This window comes from Triturus cristatus, chromosome 2_1, assembly GCF_964204655.1.
Source record: "Triturus cristatus chromosome 2_1, aTriCri1.1, whole genome shotgun sequence".
Classification (NCBI taxonomy): domain Eukaryota; kingdom Metazoa; phylum Chordata; class Amphibia; order Caudata; family Salamandridae; genus Triturus; species Triturus cristatus.
The window spans coordinates 174,662,232-174,685,927 of record NC_140581.1 but is presented as its reverse complement, the minus strand read 5'-3'; the positions used below and the strand labels follow the sequence as shown (position 1 = coordinate 174,685,927).

The window sequence follows — 23,696 nt, the reverse complement described above, 5'->3', positions numbered from 1 at the left end:
GAGTGGCAGCACACACCACCACAGCAGCAGCGCACAGACACACAGCAGACAAAATGGGTGCCTGGAGATCAGAAACAAACTCACATCAACAGGCCAAGGGCCACTCAAAGATCTGCTAACAGTGTGTGCCCAGGAAGCTGGGCCAAGGTGACAGAGGGTGACACACGGAGGGAGGGAGAGGGGGACACAGAGGGAGGGAGAGGGGGACTGAGAGGGAGGGAGACGGACAGAGGGAGGAGGCTGACACACAGAGGGAGGGAGAGGGGGACAGAGAGGGAGGGAGAGGGGGACACAGAGGGAGGGAGAGGGGGACTGAGAGGGAGGGAGACGGACATAGGGAGGAGGCTGACACACAGAGGGAGGGAGAGGGGGACAGAGAGGGAGGGAGAGGGGGACAGAGAGGGAGGGAGACACAGGAAGATGGACAGAGGGAGGAGGCTGACACACAGAGGGAGGGAGAGGGGGACACAGAGGGAGGGAGACACAGGAAGATGGACAGAGGGAGGAGGCTGACACACAGAGGGAGGGAGAGGGGGACACAGAGGGAGGGAGAGGGGGACACAGAGGGAGGGAGAGGGGGACACAGAGGGAGGGAGAGGGGGACAGAGAGGGAGGGAGAGGGGGACAGAGAAGGAGGGAGACACAGGGAGAGCAAATCAGTCCTGTGGTGTGTGGGAATGTCTGCTCGTCAGCAGGTGGACTGCGTGCATGTAGACAAGGGTGGCCAGTGCCAGAACCCCCCCTCTTCATCATGGCAAAACGCAGGGCCATGTCACAACCTGTACACGAGCACAAGGACAGCCACCTGCATCATATAAGTGTGTGGATCCACTCCATGTGCACATGTACAGTGCTACAAGGAAGGCGCAAATGCATAGCTCGGCACACATGCACACTCCACTGCTGACTGCAGTCACACTTGACGCAGCAAGTAAGACTGTGCCACACATAGTTAAAGGGGCCAAATTGGTGCCCAAGGGACACACACATGCACAAGTGCACTGTGAGTGGAATGCAAGACAGATCCTAATTCCAAGAGGAAATGTGCCAACTTTGTAACGGATGAAACATGGATGTTGCATGGATCCAAATTAACATTTTCTCTCTCACACACAGGTCAACGTCGTGCTGCACCCCCCAACACTGGGGGGGAACACTCACAGGACCCGGATCTGCAGGAGACCGATCCCACCGGCAGCGACCACTCTCACCACTCTGCGGACGACCCCGACCGACCTGGCCCCTCTGGTGTCCAACCACCTGCAGCACCTGCGTCAGGTACAACCGTGCCAACCACCACCCCCACTCCTGCCACATCCCAGGAGACACCCAGGATCCCTGCCCCAACACCACAATGCAGCCAGGCTCGCCAGGAGGGACACGGTGTCCCGGGCACCCAGGAGGAGGCAGGCGACAACGCCAATGCCACCCCTCAGGGGTCCCGGAGACCCGATGTGCCCACAAGTGCAGGCCAGACGCAAGTGGGCAGGGGTGGTGGGAGTGGAGGACGGCGGAGGCGCGAGCCTGACCAGTTGGCTGGGGATCCGGTATTTTCACATGTCCGTAACATCCTGGACTCATACCGGCAGGACACCACGGGCATGGCCCAGGTTGTGTCCGTCCTCGAGGGGATCAAGGTCCAGCAGGCCCAGCAATATGCGGAGCTAATAGCCTGTCTACAGCTACACCAACGGAGGATGGAGGACAGACAGGCTGAGCAAGTGACGGCGTCCCAGGGGATTCACGCTGAACTCCGTCGGATGGCCGACACCATGGCCGACCCTCCCTGTGCCAGAAGGCGGAGAACATCACCACCCACAGGGAGGGATCATGAGGAGGAGGAGGAAACATCCGACGGAGCATCCCAGACGTCGTCACGGCCTGCTGCTGAGGTTCCCCGCAGGAAGCCGGGTCGTCCACGGAAAGGACCGTGAGGGTGGCTGCTACATCACCATCTCCCAGGACACCTGGCCTGGCACCTGGCCCACTGGAGCAACAGCATCACAGCATCAAGAGACATTCTCTGCCACATGGCCCTGCTGGTCACTGGCTGACCAATGTTGACAAAGACTGTGGCATGGACTCTGAGGATTTCCAATGGCAAGGACACCAACTCCCCTACTGAACTTTGGATTCCCTAATCCCGGAAAGCCCCTCACTTTGTCCCCCCCCCCCCCCCCCCAATAATAAATCACACTATTAAGAGTAGATGCCTGCTGGTAGCATTATTACCTAACATGTGTCTTGTACAGTCTAAACATGCCTGAGTCATCTGTTCACTTCAACCATCCACACCCTGGGGCCTGAGTCTGGCACAGGACACATGGGTCACAGTTTATTAGGCAAGACAGACATGGAGCACCATACACACCCGTGATGGTCAGAACCAGCTGAGGGGGTGGCCGAACAACCGTGCTGACAGACACATTGAGTACAGCAACAGTCATGCGCAGAGGTCAGGGATCCTGGCCCGTGTCCTGGGGGGCACCCAGGTACGTGTAGACAGGTGGCAGAACCATGTCCTGCAAGCTTGAGTCCGGTGGATGCAGAGAATGGGGGCCTGGACAACGTTGGATGCATGGGGATGGCACATGTCACACTACCCACACAGTCATGGACATCATGCCCAATACACAGTCTCAGCACACACACACAGCTTGCATCTTGCCACTCGACACATTGACACATAGCCACAATCTGGGAATACCATGCCAGACATGCAGGATGCACCGTGCCAACACACCAGCATTGACTGAGAAGAGGCACCTTGGAGGCATAGGGACACCTTTAATAGTCATGTTTTTGGGATTGCAGAGGCAACTTGAAGTACACATGAACACATCATGTGGAGTAACATGTGGCTCAAACACTGGCACCCCCCTTCTGCAGCACAAATGCGTGATAGCCATGGAACTGGCACACAAGTGTCGGCTAACAGCTAAATACCCACAGCTGCTCACGGAGAGACTGCCATACACCATACATCCGCTGATGTGGAAGTCCCACGCCATGTCAAGACAATGTTAACCGTATGTGTCCGAGGGCAGTGCCACACACATTGATGCCTTCATCACAATCCACTATCCCATCACTGATGACTGTCAACAAGTCTGACCATCTATTCAGGTGTACCCAGCTGCATGTTGTGTCCCATGGGGATGCCACATGTCTGCAGAGGAACCAAACCCCGACCGGGCCAGTGTGCACACATCGTGAACAACTGCCACACCCAATACACCCCAGATGCATCCCTTACCCCATGGAGACTTCCAAACGTGTCCGTGCCTGTAACGCTGAGTCAGCCCACGATGCCATGTCCATGAGGAATAGCAGTGCCACAACAATGCAACCAGAAGACGGCATGCGCAGGTACCTGGGGAAGAGAGACACACAAGAAGTCAGCCACAAAGAGCACAGCCACTTGCATGTGCATTGACTCGACACATGTATGGATGAAAAAATGCTAGGTCACAATTATGAGTGGGGAAATACTACCATCACTGCCACCATCACTCCAGTGACACACCCACGCACACCTCTGACTCACGTGCCATACATGCAGGTGGAGACACGCATCACAACACATGCCACACGGGGACCAAGGCGTGCACACTCAGACAATGGTACTCACCACTAAGCAAAGAAGTCGCGTATGAGCCGAGTCCGGATGTCCTCTTGTGGCTCCACATCCTCCACATCACTAGCCCCATTGCCAAGCCCTTCGTCCTCCACGGGTGGATGGTCCTCGTCATGTTGATTCAGGATGAGTGGCACAGCTCTTTCAACTGCCATGTTGTGCAGCATGCAGCAGACCATGAAGATCTTGCAAACCTTTGCCGGGGCATATGGGAGTGCGCCGCCGGTCTTGTGGAGGCACCGGAATCGGCTCTTCAGCATGCCAAACGTCCTCTCTATCACTCGCCTTGTCCGGCCATGGGCGGTGTTGTAGCGGAGCTGGGCCGGCGTGATGGGGTTGCGGAGAGGTGTCAGCAGCCAAGGCATGTTGGGATAGCCAGCGTCCCCTAAATGGAAAGCACATGGATATCGTTAGAACTGGCGAAGCGGTAGTGCTGCTCGGCCAAACAGAATACAGGACAGACAGACTGTACCCACCAACAACACATGCTCGTTCGTTGCGCAGCTGCATCATCATATCAGGCATCCCGCTACGCCTCATGATGTAGGCATCGTGTGCTGATCCTGGGAAACGAGCACAGACATGTGAAACCACCATGTTGGACAGACACACCACAAGGGCATTGATGGAGTGGTAGTGCTTCCGATTGCGGTACGCCACCTCCCGTGCGTGTGGTGGTACCAAACCTACATGTGTCCCATCTATGGACCCAATGACATGGGGCATCCCTCCCAGGGCATAGAAACCACGCTTGACCTCAGTCATCTGTTCAGGGTTTGGGAACTTGATGAAGTCATCCAGGTGAATCAACATGGCCTCCAAGAAATCATGCAGCACACCGCTGAACATGCTCTGGGACATGCCACCAACATGAGCTATGGTATTTTGGAAGGTACCCGTGGCAAGGAAATGTAGGGCAGCCATTACCTTCAGCTGGGGTGTCAGTGCCGTAGGATACCTGTGCTGCGGTTGCAGGTGTGGTGCCAGTCTCGCCGTCAGCTCCAGAATCAACGGTTGGGTGAAGCGGTAGAGCCGGATCCTGTCATTCTCCTGCATGGTGGCCAAGTCTGGAATTCTTCGGGCAACAGGAGGCGCTCTGCAGTAATTTGGAAGTGACAAGGAAGAGTGAGTGCACTACGAGAACAACTCATGTCTACTGAGCACATGTAAATCTGGCAATACACACATGCCACATAGGGAGTCAGGCATGTGCTACATGCCCAGGACACGTATGGATGCAAGGTGACACTCCTTCCAAGACCCAGCTACACACGGTGATTGAGAACCTCCCCATGCCACGCCATGGAAATAGCTGTGTCCCAGTGCAAGTGCACTGCCCGACGCAAGACAGGAGTGACATACACCCACACATCAGCAGAAGTGTGATGCCGATTGCAGAGACTGGCAGCGGAACACTTGAGCCACAGGTCACATGACATTACACTAGTCCAGCCCACACACCTTGCCATGAAGGTGCACATGTCATGACTCACCACACATTCCTTGTGAGTTTGCTGACATGGCCTTGTCACGCTACTCCGTGTCCCTTGCATACATGTGCACCTCACATCCGAGAACACATGTGGCATGGTGTTGGGAACAGTGTGCAATGACAATCTACACACAGCCACATGTTGGTTGCTGCAACGGCTGCAGCTTTTGAGGGTGCTACAACATCAACCTGATGTAAATCCCGGACACATATATGGCATAGTCACATTGTGCACTGTGGGTAGTGATAAGTCATGTGTCATGACCCCTGTACCTGGCATCATGGGACACTTCCGGGTGTTGGTGTCGGTGCCATGCCAGTGACGCTCACCCCAAGTGCGCAGTCCCACATGCACACATGTCAAAGGAGTCAAGGGCATGCCTGGCACACATTGCACCCTCACACAGTACACATGTACACATCTCATCATACATCTGGTGCCTTCTCCACTCAGGAGGCATGTTCCACATCACAGCCTGTGACACCTGTGCCCCACACATGTGGTAATGCACAGACGATGCCTTGATGTCCATTCCTGGACAAGTATGTCCATCCATGGACAAGTATGTCCGCCCTATTCCTACATGTGTGTCGCCTATCACCACAGTGATGTGTAAAATCCGCCGTACTGCTGCTGAGAGGGCCTGTGCATGTTCCCAAATCACTGTGGGAGTGCTGCCGTATGTGTACCCATCGTGATGGCGAGCGTAGATGCGAGTGTACGGTCCGTGCCACTACGGGTACGCATACGCGTGCAGACCCATAGTGATGGAGAGCGTAAATGTGAGTGTACGGTCCGTACCACTACGAGTACGCATACGCGTGCAGACCCATAGTGATAGAGAGCGTAGATGCGAGTGAACGGCCCTATCACTATGGGTCTGCACGCGTATGCGTACCCGTAGTGGTACGGACCGTACACTCGCATCTACGCTCACTATCACTATGGGTCTGCACGCGTATGCGTACCCGTAGTGGTACGGACCGTACACTCGCATCTACGCTCACTATCACTATGGGTCTGCACGCGTATGCGTACCCGTAGTGGTACGGACCGTACACTCGCATCTACGCTCACTATCACTATGGGTCTGCACGCGTATGCGTACCCGTAGTGGTACGGACCGTACACTCGCATCTACGCTCACTATCACTATGGGTCTGCACGCGTATGCGTACCCGTAGTGGTACGGACCGTACACTCGCATCTACGCTCACTATCACTACGAGTACGCATACGCGTGCAGACCCATAGTGATGGAGAGCGTAGATGCGAGTGTACGGTCCGTACCACTACGGGTACGCATACGCGTGCAGACCCATAGTGATAGTGAGCGTAGATGCGAGTGTACGGTCCGTACCACTACGGGTACGCATACGCGTGCAGACCCATAGTGATATTGAGCGTAGATGCGAGTGTACGGTCCGTACCACTACGGGTACGCATACGCGTGCAGACCCATAGTGATGGAGAGGGTAGGCATGCATGTACGGGCCGTTGCCATGCATTTGGGGTGCCCTAGGGCCCCCACACGCACCGTACCTGTGTGTGATGCTCCAAATTACATAGGGGACAAGTATTAAGGCCTACATGCATGCTGGTTGTCATGGAGACCAAGTTCAAAATTCGAAATTGTTCTGGAAGGTGCACAGAAGAAGTCAGTTGGAATTTGTCTACTTTGTTGCAATGTGTTTGTGGGGCTGACATCATGCAGGAGAATGAAACCGATAGAGAACACACAGACTGCTAGGTTTGTAGGGATTGGTGGAAACATAGGATGCAAATGTGAGTGACCAATCTCTCTGTACTCCTGTGCATGAGACTGGGCAGAAGGGCACATATAAGGCAGCCAGGTCCCATGAGGGAGCACTTGCCTGCACATCTTTGCATTCGTCGACCCAGCTGCTGCTACTGATTCCCTGGAACCATGTCAAGGGCTGTGGAGAGGACACAGCCATTCACCCTGGAGGAGAACATGGCTCTGCTGGATGTGATCCTCCCACAGTACCCCATGCTGTATGGGCGACCAGGGTATCAGGTGAGTGCATAGGCCACTGCCACAGACTGTCCCTATGTTGTGACTGTGACTTCTGCCATTGCGTCCAGGTGTAACACACATGCCATGTACTGTCGGGGGGGTCCCAGGGGGGGGTGCCTGATGTCTCCCAGCAGTGCCCTGAGACAGGAGGGGTGGGTGTGATGCACAGTGTGAGCCTTGATCATTGATTGTGACTTGCCATCATTCCACCTGTGTACCCACTGTGGCACGTAGTGCTTTTTCCCCTCACCAGGGGATGATGTCCCTATGACAAAGGTGCAATGCGTTGGCTGCATGACATGCCTTGTTGTAACCAGCTAATTTGTACCCATATGTCTCTCTGTGACATGTGGCTGGTGTATTGATGTGGTGTCACTTGTTCTTCCTCACAGGTAGGCGCCACTGCCAAGGAGCAGATCTGGCTGACCGCCGTCAGTGCCGTGAGGCGTGTGGATGGTCGGAGGCGGAGCCTGCCCCAGGTGAGGAAACGCTGGCAGGATATCCGGTGCTGGACGCGGAGGATTGCACGGCTCCTGCTGGGGGACTCACCTGAGAGCGACAAGAACCGCGGCCGCCGCCGTCTGAGCCACCTCCACAGGCGTGTGCTGCCGGTGGTCTTTCCAGACCTGGAGAGGCGCTTACAGGCGATGCAGCAGCCGGAAGGGGGTAGGTACATGTGTGTTTGTGTGTCACCGGCATTTGTAAGGGCACAGTAGCATGAATTCACTGGCAGGGTTTAAAGGTGCTGTGCAGATCCTGTTTGCCCCAGTATAGCGCTGTGCCCCTGCCACCCTTCCCCTCCTTGCAATGTGTTCCCTGGTCTGTGTGTAGTCACTCCTTCACAGGGTAATGTAGGCTGGCGCTTTGTCCACGGGAACAATGTCTGTAGCATCATGTGTGGGGGTGGTGTGTAACAGGTTGTGGGACATTGCCTGTGCACTGTCAAGTTCACTGCATGTGGGTTCCATATCAGTTGGCACTGATGCTGACTCCAGACATGGGAGTTGGTCTCTCATGTGTCATGCCTTACAGCGCGCATGTCCCATGTAGTGGCCTGTGACATGATGTGCATGAGTGTGCGATACACATAGTGCAGGGATGGTGACGTGTGTTGCAGTCATTACCATTCAGTAGCATGTAGTTGCGTGCCCACTACTGTCCCCTGGGGCACCTTTTCCTCAGTGGTGTATGTGTCATCATAAACGTGGCCACTGTCAGTGTCTACAGCGTAAGTTGTGCTCTCTGCCATTGTCCCCTGTCACCATGTATATAGACGTGCTATTTTGTACAGGTGTCCACTATGCAGCCTGACCTGATTGTCCTTCTTCATACTCACAGTTGCCAGTGCCTGTGTGTCTTGCTATACTCATCTGAGGATGGGCACTGGTACCACATTATTTGTACAGGCGCACCTTGGCTGTTTGGCGTTCAATCTCGCTTTTTGCCTGCCCCTGTGTGTATCACCCAGACTATGAGGTGTTGGTGCCACCTGTGTCTCAACAATTTGCCTCGTGTAGGGTCTTGTTGGGGCGGGCAATGCCTATGTGTTAAATCCTGATTACCACTTGCTGGGTCTGGGCAGTGTGTGATGTGTCTGGACACACACGCAATGTGCAGTGACAGAGTCATGTTGTGCATGTTTTCAGCATTACCTATGCAGCATGTGTCTCAAGTTCATGGATATGGTCCCTGGTCATCGGTATTTTCGCCAACGCTGTGTGGTGCAGATGCAGTGCTGGATTGTCCCCAGGGCCTGGGTGCTATGTCAGACTCCTTTTCCTGTGTTTAGCTATTGTCTCATGCTCTCCATGGTATTTCAGTGGCATGGTGGCTCAACCAACTGTGTGTTTCATGCCCTACATCGGTACCCTGTTCAGTAGATGTTAGGGATCTTCCTTTTCAGGCCATGCAATGTTACCTATGTAGATTGGACTCATGTGACAGATGTGTACAGATGTCTGATTATTTCTGTCTCTCCACCCTGCCCACAGCATCGTCGGGGGACACAGAGGGAGACATGGACACAGACCAGGCGGAGGGACCGAGCACCAGTGCCAGCCGTGACATCGGGTCTGGCACATCGAGTGGTACAGAGGCGGAGGAGAGTGTGGCCGAGGACCTGTCGACTGGCACATCAGACTACGAAGCTGACAGGTCCGGGGACGATGTCTCCGAGTGGGCGGAGGCTGCACCAGCAGCTGACAGCGGAACAACACCTCGCACCGCCCCCTCAGTTTCCACCAGCCGCCTCCCACTTGCTCGTGTCCCTTCCCAGCGTGCCCGGTCACAGCATGTCTCCTTCCTGCCAGGCACCGCACCCCCTGCCCCTGTCTCCACTGCTGCCGCCAATGCAGAGTCTGTGGACATCCAGCGGCAACTGCAGGTTGGTCAGGCTGCGATCCTTTATGTCCTCCATGCCCACGGCAAAACCCTCACCAACATCGAGGCTTTCTTGGAGGGCATTCATTCATCGCAGGCTGACCAACGCAACTTGCTGAGGTCCATCGACTCCACACTGACTGCAGCAGTGGGTCTCCTGCAGCGCGACCTCCCCCCACCTACCCCTGCCCCATCCACACTTCCCACTCCCATGCCTGTCACACGTACACCCAGACGTCGGCATGCACCCACATCAACAGACACGGGCACCACACCAGCAGGGAAGGTCCACCGCACTCCTCCTGACACGCACACACAGGGTGAGGTAGGCACACCCACTGGGTCGGGGGGCAAACGTGTGACACGCAGCCATAGTGGGAGTCCGCATTCCACCCAGTCCACTCCCTCCAAATCCCCTCCCCTCAGCTCTCCTGGCCACATCTCCCCCAAGGACACCTTCATGGCCGCTCTGTCCCTGAGCCCCACAGTTACACCACCACGCAAGCGGTCAAGGAGGTCCCCGGTCAGGGTGGTTGAGTCTCCCCCCCTGTCTCCACCCTCCCCCGGTGGCGCTGCGACCCATCCCTCTGATCCCCCCCCCTCCTTGGGGCCTGAGGTCCCTTCGGGTGCAGGGGACTCCCTGGAGGACCTTGCAAAGGTGTGTAGTGCCATCCTGGCCTCCGCCTTTGGCACTGACCCACCTCCTGTGGTGGAGTCCTCCATCCCTGCACCCACAACGCCTCCCCTTTGCCCTGATGTCCCTGCGGTGCCTGTTGCTTCCCCCCCCCCTGATGCCCTCACCAGTGTGGAAGACGATGCCATTTGACTGTGCAGGCAATGTAGGGGACACGCATCCCACTGTGTCCCCCATCCAGCTGAGAATCATTGACTGCCCTATGGGCTTTGTGAAGATTGAACTGCCTGCGATCCACGGACATTGTGCTCATGCTGAATAAAGCTTAATTTTGTTTTCATTATCACACTACTGCTATGCTGGTATTGGTGTTGGTGGGGCTGCTACATGGTTTTGGGTGGTGTGTAAGGGTTTGGGTGTGTGGGATGTGTAGTAGTGTACTGCTCATTGGTGGGACCCTGTGATCTGTGTGCCATCACAAGGTGTTGGCTAACTTTCTTTGTTCATGTAAGCAGTTACTGCATGGTGCACTTGTCCCAGGGTGTATTCCTTCCTCTGTGTACCCAGCTTTCTTCCCTGCAGGGTGTTCCCAATGTTTAGCGCAGAGCTGTGTCTACATGAGCTGTGTGTGTGACGGAGCCCTTCTACTTTGGCCATGCATGCAGGGCCATGTCTCCACCTGCGACAATCGTGACATCCTTGGTGATCACTGTACTTGTGTGTGGAGTCTGTTGACATGAGTTCATGGGGACATGTTCCCTTGTAGCCAGTATGCATGTGGATAATTCTGGCCTCACACACATGTGTTACACCCCTCCTGTATCAGGGCACTGCTGGGAGTGATGGGCACCCACCCCTCCTGTCTCAGGGCACTGCTGGGAGGACTCCACACCCACCCCTCCTGTCTCAGGGCACTGCTGGGAGGACTCTGCACCCACCCCTCCTGTCTCAGGGCACTGCTGGGAGGACTCCACACCCACCCCTCCTGTCTCAGGGCACTGCTGGGAGGACTCCACACCCACCCCTCCTGTCTCAGGGCACTGCTGGGAGGACTCCACACCCACCCCTCCTGTCTCAGGGCACTGCTGGGAGGACTCCACACCCACCCCTCCTGTCTCAGGGCACTGCTGGGAGGACTCTGCACCCACCCCTCCTGTCTCTGGGCACTGCTGGGAGGACTCCACACCCACCCCTCCTGTCTCTGGGCACTGCTGGGAGGACTCTGCACACACCCCTCCTGGGTCTGGACACTGCTGGGGGGACTCTGCACACACCCCTCCTGGGTCTGGACACTGCTGGGAGGACTCTGCACCCACCCCTCCTGTCTCAGGGCACTGCTGGGAGGACTCTGCACACACCCTCCTGTCTCTGGGCACTGCTGGGAGGACTCTGCACACACACCTCCAATTTCTGGATATGTACGCTTGGGACATACACGGTGTGGGTGCGCTCCATGCATTCGAGGTGAGGGTACGGGTCGTACTTACACTGTTGGGGTGGGGGGTACGCTCCATGCATACGCGGGTGAGGGTTCGTGTCGTACTTACACTGTTGGCATGGGGGTTACGCTCCATGCATACGCGGGTGAGGGTACGGGTCGTACTTACACTGTTGGCATGGGGGGTACGCTCCATGCATACGCGGGTGGGGGTACGGGTCGTACTTACACTGGTGGGGGTGGGGGTACGGTCCGTACGTCCGCGGGTGAGGGTTCGAGTCGTACTTACACTGTTGGGGTGGGGGGTACGCTCCTTGCATACGCGGGTGGGGGTACGGCTCGTACTTACACTGGTGGGGGTGGGGGTATGGTCCGTACGTCCGCGGGTGAGGGTTCGAGTCGTACTTACACTGTTGGGGTGGGGGGTACGCTCCATGCATACGCGGGTGAGGGTTCGTGTCGTACTTACACTGTTGGCATGGGGGTTACGCTCCATGCATACGCGGGTGAGGGTACGGGTCGTACTTACACTGTTGGCATGGGGGGTACGCTCCTTGCATACGCGGGTGGGGGTACGGCTCGTACTTACACTGGTGGGGGTGGGGGTACGGTCCGTACGTCCGCGGGTGAGGGTTCGAGTCGTACTTACACTGTTGGGGTGGGGGGCACGCTCCATGCATACGCGGGTGGGGGTACGGGTCGTACTTAAACTGTTGGCATGGGGGTTACGCTCCATGCATACGCGGGTGAGGGTACGGGTCGTACTTACACTGTTGGCATGGGGGGTACGCTCCATGCATACGCGGGTGGGGGTACGGGTCGTACTTACACTGGTGGGGGTGGGGGTACGGTCCGTACGTCCGCGGGTGAGGGTTCGAGTCGTACTTACACTGTTGGGGTGGGGGGTACGCTCCATGCATACGCGGGTGGGGGTACGGGTCGTACTTACACTGTTGGCATGGGGGTACGGTCCGTACGTCCGCGGGTGAGGGTTCGAGTCGTACTTACACTGTTGGGGTGGGGGTACGCTCCATGCATACGCGGGTGGGGGTAGGGTCCGTACATATCCGTCCCCACGCTATGTGATGCTTGTGCGGGCCGTACCCAGGCCTTTGCCACGTGGGTACGATCCGTCCCGCCATTGTTGGGGTGACGTGTGTGTGGGCGTGGTACGACTCGTACCCACGCTCTTGAGGCGTGGGTACGGGACGTACCTGTCTGGTTGTGTTGCCGGTTCGCGTGGTGACGGACTTCCGTTGTGGCGGTCGCTGGCTTATCAGGACACACCCCCACCCCCTCGTGGTGACCAGGGCATGGGAGTCAGGTATGTCCAGGCCATGTGTGACTTATGTGGTTGTTTTGTGGTCTGCCCTGGTCGTGCCACCCCCACCCCACCCCACTTTCCCCCCTCCCTTAGTTATTCTGACCTTCTGCGGCGTCTGCGTCGGTGCCTGTAGAGCAGGTGGACTGCTATGAGGGCAGGGATGACTCGTAGGTTCGGGTCCATGTCTGTCCGTCGCGTACTGGTACTCCAATCGCGTCGTCCTGTCGCGTACGGGTCCTCCTTGGTGGCGTCGTCCTGTGTGTCCGTCACGTACTGGTCCTCCTTGTTCGCGTCGTCTGTCCGTCGCGTACTGGTGGTCCTTGTTCGCGTCGTCCTGATTTCCCGGCAGTTTTTGGCTGCCGCAAAATATTCACCGTGCGGGGTGACGTCGGTGCGAATCGTGATTCCTGGGTCGTGAATGGCTGGCTGCGAGCGTCCCGACGTCAGGTCGGCACTTTCCCGGATCGCATTGGTAGGTGTTTTTTTGTTCGGTCGGACTTTTTTACGAATCGTACGGTCATGGTGTACCCGTGCGAATCGTAATTCCTTGTTTGTAGAAATTGACGACCGGGTACGCGTCGGACGGAGAATATGCTCCGTCCGACGGTTCGTACCCGGTTTTTACCGGATCGTGATCGGCACCTAAATGATATATTTATATGATGAGTCCTTCCCCGCTGCTGCAATGTCTGTTTGGTCCACCAAGATGACAGTCCATCAAAACAATCTGTCTGTACGTCAATCCTCCATCACCACCTCCACCAACAAGTCAAGGTCAAGACCGCTAAGGGGGACCGGCCAGCCCTATATTTAAATAAGTTAAAAAACAATTACCGCAGAAAAAATTGAGATCAAGACGTGTAAACACACCGTGTGTTAAAACTCAACTTTTTACACCTCTCAAATCATGCATTATTGCATCGTGAAGAAGCACGCTATGTTTCAAACTACATAGGGTAAGTTATGCGCAATTTATCAATGAAATGTATATGATGCTTAGCATTGCTGATACTGTTAGCTCTCTGTTTCCCACCAATTGATTTCCCTAAACTTCCTCCTCCTGACGATATACCAAACAATGAAATCAATCAATCCGTGGTTGGCTGAATCGCGACTACTCACCTGTAAGGCTTCTGAAGCCGGTGGGTATGCAAGGGACGGTGTAGGTTCTAGTCTAACATGGACATGTTTTTAAGTAATCTTGCGAAAATGTGGAATGAGTTTGCCTGTGTGCTATGGAGCATAATATTGTGCCATGCTCTTGCTGTGATGAAGGAGATTCGGCGTCCTCCTGATCTGTTTTTTTTCTGGTGCGGTGAACCACGGCATAGGAAAGCTGTTCTGCTGTTAGTGTTCTTTGTGGGGAGTGAACGTTTATAGTGGTTTTTAGGTATGCTGGGTTGGTGTTGTTTATAGCTTTATGTGCTTGGATCAGCATATGGAAGGTGATTATAGCCTCGATATAGAGCCAGTGTAGTGTGTGCAGGTGTTTGGATATGTGGCTGTGTTGCAGTATGTTGATAACCGGTTTCACAGCGGCTTTGTGGATGTTTCGTAGCTTGCGTGTGAGGATTTTGTTTATTCTGGAATAGAGTGCTTTGCTGTAGTCTATTCTGCTTATGACGAGTGTGTGTGTTGCGTTTTTTCTGTGTTTGTCAGACATCAAATTGAAGGTCTTCAGTAAGATGCGAAGCATGTGAAAGAAGGAGCATGTGACTATGTTGATCTGTCAGTCTGGTTTGATCTTGGTATTTCGAAGGAATCCATGTTTAAATGCACGTACAGAGTGGGTAGGTGGGCTAGTGAGTGTTTGGGTAGCCACCATGTGTCCTTACATGCCTTGGGGTGTGGCCCTATCATGAATACTTATGTTTTGTTGGTGTTGATTTGTAGCCATCTTATTTTCATCCATTTTGCCAATTTTTTGTCCCTTTTTTTTTACATTTGTTTTGCTTTTCTGTGGCTCCCTTGGCTTTGATGTATAGGGAGAGGATGAGGTGGGTGTTGTCTGCATACGAGTCAATGCTGATTCCGTATCCTAAGAGGATGGTGGCGAGTATAGACATGTATAAGTTCAAGAGGGTTGTACTGACTTACGGACCTGTTGGTGATTCTTCAGGTGGTAGGTGTTGGGCCCAAGAGAAAGGGTGGTAGACTTACTTTTAGTTTTCTGCTGGCTAGATCTATTAATCTATTATATGACTTGTCCATTATCCTTGCGTCGTGTAGTGGGTGTATTATGGTGCAGCGTGATAAGTGTGATGGTAGAGGTGGCCAGTATCTCTAAGTGCCGGTGTTCTATCAGGTCTGTCGTCTCTTCCGGTAGTGTGCTTAGGTGGATGTTGGAATTGTGGGCTATGGCGATTAATACTCCGTGGGGGTGTGGCTGTCCATCCTGGAGATCTTGTATCCTTTGTGAATGGCGATGGCTATATTCAGGGCCGTGGTGGTGTGGGTTTAGTTTTTGGTGAAGAATTTTACCACCATGGTTTTGCTGTTCAGGAGGTCACATACTTAGTTGGCATGTATATACAGTGAAAAGACGTTGAGTGGCTAGTATTGCAAGATCTTCCTTGGTGTGTTGTGCTTGATAAGCATTCCTGTTGGAGCTGAAGGAGTACCGGCAGCACTGACAGCTGAAGGGTCTCTGTGTGTCTGCTGGCGATGCTGGACTGCAGTAGTTGTTTTCTCCTTGGTCGAGTGCGTGGAGTGACACTAGGATGTAGCGTGGGTGGTGTTGAGGTCCAGTGTTCCTATTATGACCGGTCTCTGTAAGCCCTGTCGGCTGCTCTCAGTCAGTCTTTCCCATCTAATGTACACCAACCCTCAACACTCTGCTCAATTACTTTTACCTGGGCCACTGTATCAATAAGTATTGGTTAACTTCTGAATTGAATGTCTGAAGAGCCTGCAAGGCAACTCCAAAATTCTAGTGCACACAAATTTGCAGCCTCATCTGGCTTTGTAAAGGTAAGTTCAATGTAGTCAAGAGAACGGTAATGAATTGTACATCGCCAAGCCCAGGCTATGTCATCCCGTACCAATGACAGACAGCCCCTGACATGGCAAATCAAATGTAAGGTCTTATTTTTAAAGGAGTCTTAGTTTTCGTGGTCAGCACGTGATTTAATCTTTTAAACACTGACCATATAGACTGTTCGCGTCTGTACAGGTGGGTAATACAAAAGTTTTTTCAAATAAGAATACTCATTAGATTGCTGACCAGGATCTACTGGTGTTTTCAAAGGTCTAGCTTTTTTTCTAATACCTTGTAGAGGCAGATGTGCGGCCTTGTCAGTGAGCAAAGAGATTTGTGAGGGAGCTGTCTGTTGACAATCATGTGTCGTAATGTCCTGAGTAGCAAGTGGTTTGAGAGAGGAGAGAGAGCCATGATGTGCAATAGATTGTTCTTTTTGTGCATTCATTTGTGCCCTAGGTGGGATAGGTGTGTCACTAGCAGCCAGCAGGTGTTACATGCCACTTGGGTCTATTAGTTTAACTACTGACACTAAATCAACAATAATCACCCCCATTGCACCTATTTCTAGCCTCAGCGCATTAACAATCTGCAGAAGAGCTTCAAGTCATGGGTCACCAGTCCCTACTGGCTTATACAAAGCTTTGATGGTGTTAGTGCAAAAATTCAAAATCCTAAGCCCTATCTACTCCAGCAGATCAGAGGCCTTTGGCAACGACGTAAACCGGTTATAGCTGAAAATAGCAGTAGCCTCTAAATCGATTACAGGATCTCTCATCAGTTGATTATTCTTGAACTGTGTGGAGGCAATTCCCACCTGTGCTAACACGGTATGTTTGGTCTCGCTACTAGTTTAAGTACGGCTTAGAAAAGCTTTCTGAAACAAAGGCGGTATTGTCGTACAACGGGGTTGCTCATGGTCACTTCATAATGGGTTTCTCTCGACGATAGCTGCCACAGGTAACTCTGAATGAGAATCCATTCACATTCTGTTATTAGGGTCTCTATCCTGTTGATCACACAATTATTAGCGCTGTGCTTGGAAGTTTTCCCTGCCTTTTTAACCTTACCTATCTCACTCGATGCTCCATTCTCCACCCCAAACCTTCCATTGTGTTACCTTTTTCCATGGTTACTCTAGCAATAAGCTAATTAAATGCTGTAAGGTGGAGTCAGAGCATGGGAAATATTATTTTTTAGAAGTAAACCAGTGTCACAGCAAAGTCTGTCCCAAGTATCACTACGGAAATGTATTTAAACAATAGTGTCACTATGAAAAATAGTATGCAGCACAAATCGGCACATTACCTTAATTTTAATCACATGCGTCCCTCCAATGGCACAGTAGCCATGTAATTGAGCTGGCGCTGCTATTCCTCTTCCTGGCTTTGACGGGTGCAGGACGGGCACACCCTTGGCCCGGACTTTGCCCGGGCGCTTCATTATGATTGGAATTGTTGTGCTTGTCTGATGCTGCCACTCTGGGCCGAGCAGGGGCTTCTGGAGTTTGTAGGCTGTTCTTCTAACTCCTTTGCATGGAGTCGTTGGGCTGTTATCCTCATGGCACTTGGAGGTAAGGGCCAAGGCGTTCACGTCACTGCGATACTGAATACAAGCTGGCCCTTCCCCTCACGGCAATTGACAATCACCTATAAGGCTTTGTTTATACAACTTTTTTCTTCTTTTGGTATACATTTCAACTTTGGTGAAGTAGGGATGGCCAGGAATGGTGTCGGACCATGTAGGTGACGGATCCCCACAATGTGTTTCTCTTCTGCTTCGGGCACGCCATCAACCCGAGACGTGCCCTGATTGTCGAGCCATGGCGTGGAAGACTTGCGGGAGTGTTCCCGGAAGTTTTTGGAAGCCAGGCACTCTGTCCAGCGCCACTCAAGATCACGCTCCTGTAGGTGTTCGATGTATCGCTGGCTCCGACCACACCATCGTTCATTTGAATTTGGTACAGGTAAGTCCCAATGCCATTTAAAGTCGAATAAGCTGCGTGGCTCTTCGTCTCCCCTCACTGTTCACGAGACTCGATAGATGGAGCATGGGGTCGCTCCCACACTGCTCCTTTGGGGCCTCCGTTGTTGCCTGCGGCCTACCCGCATTTTTGGGGACTGTACGCGACTCCGGCAAAGTACAGGTACTTCACTCAGCCATTGTCCGTTTACTTTCCCCATGTTGTCCGTCTGGTCCATTAGCTATGGCCTCAACACAGCTGTTTGCTCCGTCCTCTGCTCCACCGCCGTTGTTGTCGGCATAGGCACGGCCGCTGTCTGCGACCTTTGCAATGTGGCTCAGGCCATGGATCTGGCTTTGGTGCCACCGTGGATCCGGCCTCTGCGCCGCAGTGTATCCTCCCTCTGTGCCTCTATGGATCCAGCCTCGGTGCAGCCATTGGCTTCGATCTTGACAACTCCGGCATAAGTTCAATGGCTTGGACTCAAAATGTCTTTTGGCTACGGACACTGCATCGTCTTTGGCTCATACCACGGCTACGCCGCTAGCTCCATCCTCAGCCCCGGACTTGGCGTCACACGGTGTAGTTCCCTCAAGGGCTGGTCTATATCGAGCTCAGCATCTCTACTGACCGGTAGTCATTGAAAAAATATTTTTAGGAGTCTGAATACCCTCTCACATCTCAGTGTGATGATGTAACCGCACTGGTTTATTTTTCTTGAGCGTACAGTACAGCTGAAATTATCTCCAAAACCATTGGACGCTGTCCCCTACATCCTTGCCTAAGTTAGTAGTTCATTCATTTTCTGTTGTTGCGTAGGGGAGGTTCTTCCCCTCAAATTAAATACGGTGCCTATCAGGACACTCCTTACTACAGTGATTCAGCCTGCGACCTCCTCCAAAGAGTCACTTCTGCACCTTGACAGCTATCTCACGCTCGTTCTGTTGAGCACCTACTCCACCGACAGGGGCACCTGTGTATACCAGGCAAACCCGGTTACATCACACAACACACACAGCTACAGTGTCAGGTTGTCCAGGTCTCTGGCTCCCTGAGTGGCCTCTGTGCTGCTATTCGCCCTCTGTGTAGGTCACAGTGTCAAAGGAGCGTTCTCATTAACCGGCAGAGGTTCACACATTGCTCTCCTAGGCAATTGCCTATGTGTGGGGATGCAACCCCATCCATCTGACTCCATCGGCAAGTGTCAAAGCAACACCACCTCATTATAATTGTAATTTTGCTACTCAGCATGTTTCATGTTTTCTTTTTTAATGTTAAACTTCTATTGAAATTACAATTATAAAATCGATTTCACAATGTTCAATTTATTTTTTAAAAGTGCACTACATTATTTAAGTTAATACATTTTTTAAATTGCCTCAAATTGACATTGCTGCAGTTGTTGGACCAACAGCCCTCAGGTCAGCGTATGGCACACTGCTATTAGATTCTGCCCGCAAATGGGGCATTTGGAAATCCACCTTTTAATAATGTAATTTTGTGCTTAAGATAAATCGGCGCGTGTTTTAGACTCTCAATGGAAATTGTAATTTTTCAAACATCTCTTTAGCGTTGTGCAGGGTATTTGTGGACAAATGCGGAGTGCCACAGTGGAATTTGACCATGCTGGCCCACATAAAACTTTTTTTCCAACACCAAATTAATGTCGGAGAGACCAACATGGATTTAGTGTCCAAAATCAACATCATAAACACGACAGATGAGACAGCATTGTTTATGTGTATGGCCTTTAAGGAGTCATATGAACCTGACAGTTTACATTGTGATTTTGCGGTCACATTCAAAGGCTACCATTTCTGTTGCAAAGTCTCTAACCATGGGTTGGTTGATTTCAAAACCACATATCAATAATGCCAGAATAATATATATTTATTTGATGTTCTACAATAGTTTTACTCAAGAGAACTAACATTTAAAAAAAAAAAAAAAATTTAATATGTAGTGAAATACTTTTTACATATTCGTTTTGAAATATCGAATTCCAAGTGTGATTTTTGTAAAGTATGTTAAAATTTTTGTTGATAAATTATGTATCCACAGATTTGGAACATAAAGTTTCTCCAGACGTTGAAAAACTTTTGGCTGTATGGAATAAACCTGCGATTGGACGTTTGGAAGCAATAGTTTCAAACATAAAATTGTACGATTACTCATTCCATTCACTAAAATCGCCCCAATGGATAGTTGATGAGGTTTGCTTTTATATCATTTATACACAGCACATGTTATAAAATAATTAATAAAGAACTATCCTGCTGATATACAAAATTACCACAAATGAACAAGCGTTTAAGAATCTTTTTTTGCAATAAAGTAATAGCAATTGACCCTAACTAAGAGTATAGAATGTGTTCTTTTGTAACAAAAATTTACAAATGATTGTTTTGGTATAATGTTGCAATAAATGATTTGAGATTTAATCTAGAATTGTCAAAAGTAAACATATTTTTCTTTTAAATTTTCATGCTAGTTTTTTCACTGATGACTTATCTCTGAAAAAAAAATAAACTTTTTAAATAATAATACGTCTTTTCTTTGGTGTTCAGTATACCAAAAAACACATTTAAGTCATGGAGAATAAGTTTTAATAAAGAAAAAACATCCAAATAACAGGTACTGTAAGCTGAAAAAAATTACATCTAAGAGATTTTGTAATCAACTAGTTAATTTTAGTTTTTTATGTAAACTCATTTTTAACTACAAAATTTTTATGTTATAGATACAAACTAATTTACAAATAGAAAAAATTAAAATAGGAGGATTAAAAAGATGATTGTGTACACTTACGGCTTGATTAAGAATTTTAACCATACAAGGTCAGGTGTGTTTCTCTAATGCACGCCCCTGCCCATAGCCACCAACGATCATGCTTGCCTGCCACATTATATTTGATTTGTATTCAGTTGATCCTCTTGTAATTACAGGGAGTTTGCCTCACAATGGTCCTGCAAAACATGTACTGAAAATTCTATACCGTTCAACAGTTACTGTGCATGCACACAATAGTGCACAAGTTTTGACACCATTTGTACATCCACATGTGGATTAAGTACAAGTGGCACTGTAGGCACCCCTAGGTTTCCTCTACAACACAATGTACATGAAGTTGTAACCTCCATGTACCCATTGTTTTATAGGACACTCATAACATGCTTTGATGTACTGCGGTGAGTCCGCCAACCATATTGCATACTCTGAGTGTGCTGGCAGTACCGCTCGTGTTGCGGTGTCTGAGCCACCACTGTTAACCTTTAGCCAGTCTTGTGTTCTTCGCTCCGCCGGAGTTGTAATAAAGCATTAGTTAAATACTATGTCTTTATTTTTTTTTTTTTTTTTTTATTAGTTAATCGATGCGTACCTTGCAAAGTTATGCTTGTCAAGTCCCAATGTAAGTATAGTTCTACTTTGAAAAAGAATACAAAGAAAAAAACAATTTTCTGAATATGTTTATTGATGTTTTTTTCTTTTAACCTTAGTGTTTAGCACTTTCGGCGACAGTGTCGTCCTCAATCTTCATGGGCACTTATCGATCATCTGTTTTTCGGGTAACTATTTAAATTTCTTATGTTACTTGTCACACTGTGAGGCTGAAATGGTTTAGCAACATAACTTTGAATCACTGCCAAGTGTCCAAGCGGCATACAAATACGAAATTACAAAATTTAAAAAAGGGTCTACATTTCAAATGTCTAAAGAGTGAAAAACAATAATTGCTTGTCTTCAAAGACAATAATGTTATTTTTGAAAGACGATTGGACAGGCATTTATACCTTAGTAATAATGTTAGTGTACAAGGTTTTTGTTCAGGAGACACGTACATTTATTCATGACCACTTTATATAATGTGCAGGTACCTTATGAGACTATGGAAACCGTTGTGTGTCCTACAAATAATGGTGCTCATTGGATTCTTTTAGTAAGTGCAACTTTTTTTTCTTTTGCTTCTAAGACATACATTTGAACATTATATATGAATAATATGAGAGGGCTTGCATTCGTTATAGAGTCCATAATGGAAAGTAGTATGTCATTTCATGGTCTCCCCTACTGTTTGCAGTTGTTATTATGTATTTATGTCAATTCTTATTATGTTACAGCAATTCAGAAACACAGTTTATGTGCTTCCTAAAAACAATTGACCAAGTGTTCACTTAGGTACAATCATAATTGGATACTTGGTTAGCATTGAAATTCCAAACTATACTGTAACAAGAAGATACAGAGTGCAAAGGTACACCAGCAGTCTCCAAAGGACAGAAGCATGTCATGTGCCACACAAGAAAAAAAACCAATAAAATTGTTTTAAAAAAAAATTATAATTTGAGCATGTGTAAGTCGGTGGTTGCACCACTTACAACATAAGTAAGGTCCCATATTTATAAAGTCAATACACTTTAAAAATTTAAGTTACACATAGTGCAGGCTCTTGAAATCATAAATTTATTCTCCATTAGAAATTGGAGGTTGCCATTGCATGAACCGGACTACCCTACAGCCTATCTAGTCTATTCACCAGTGTGGCAAGTGAATCAGTGATTACGACATATAGAGTGACCATGCTTCAATAAGGGTTAAACAACTCAAAACGGTTATTAACAATCGATGTAAATTTTTGAAACCAAACATGTTGGATTCATAAATCCACACATGTAAACATTGTTTGATGTATCTTTCCATGAACGTTAAAGCTCCTCCCAGGACCTTTGTTATAGACGTGTACAGCAAGATAGAACATCTGCCGCCCAAAAACATGTTTCTCCCATCCTGCTGTAGAGCCTAGCTTTCTTAAGGGTAAGGCAGAACCGAATATATCCTGTCACAGTGAGGTATGAACACCACCCGATATTATTTATTGTATTGCGTTATGGTGGGGTCGCATGGCAAAAACACTGCGACTAATTAAACAACACAATTGTTGCCTTCCCAGCATACTCCAATTTGCAACTACTTGATGGTGACCTTGCCTACCACTCTGCCGTAAAACTGTACACAGGACATGGGAGTTTTCTTCCCGACTGTCTACCCAATCTTTTTAGGTTTTGCCTAGGCACCTTATGCCCTGGCTCTGCGAGAGATGCTTTATACAGTGTACCGGGTGAAGCTAAGCCCACTTTCAAGCCATAACTTTGATTTCCTTGAATAAAAAATAATAAACACGTTAGTTAGATTCCTCACCTTAGAATATCCCCAGGCGTCAGACTGGATCCGGAAGAATTTTCTTCAGCAATACCCCTTGCGCAACGCTAGGCGTCATCTGCGGCTCCGCGTCCATCGTTGGCGTCGTGCGCCGGAATGACGTCGGAGTACTTAGACGCACCTTTTCGCGCTGATGTCAGTTCTTCTTTTTTCCGCGCCAGTAAGTGCCGATCTGGTAGAGCTTCCCCTTTTAGTCTTTTTTTAATAAGTATTTTGATCCCTTTTGATCACTGTCTCGACATCTGGTGCCGGTAGGATGCCTGGTTTCAAGGCCAGCGATGACTGTGACCGCTTGATGTCGGTGACAGATCACCACCGCTTGTGCCTCTACTACGACGCGGAGTCGTGTTTGGACTGTAAGGCCCTGACCTCGAAAGCTAGGCGTTAGCGGTCCCGTAAGCTTCTCGAGCTTCGCCACTCGGCTACGCGCCCCTCTCGATCCCAGTCCAGGAGGAGGTCCAAGGATCGGTCACAGAGCCGCAGCCGACATCATCATCGCCTGGCTGGCTCCTCGACCAGACCACTGACAACATAACCGCCCTCAAACACGCCACCCGCAAGCACCACCAGCTCATCCGCACCACCAAGAAGACATC

At 50.4% G+C, this 23,696-nt stretch overlaps 1 protein-coding gene across 1 annotated transcript in view; it reads left to right on the top strand.

The window, feature by feature from the left end:
* The window catches only part of LOC146863911 (uncharacterized), a 48,343-nt gene that overhangs the window by 7,538 nt on the left and 17,109 nt on the right, over positions 1-23,696 (top strand). Inside the window, exons 6-8 of the mRNA XM_085637150.1 lie at positions 19,945-20,096; positions 21,381-21,449; positions 21,755-21,820. Coding sequence (XP_085493276.1) covers positions 19,945-20,096; positions 21,381-21,449; positions 21,755-21,820 — 287 coding nt within the window. The remainder of the gene's footprint in view (positions 1-19,944; positions 20,097-21,380; positions 21,450-21,754; positions 21,821-23,696) is intronic.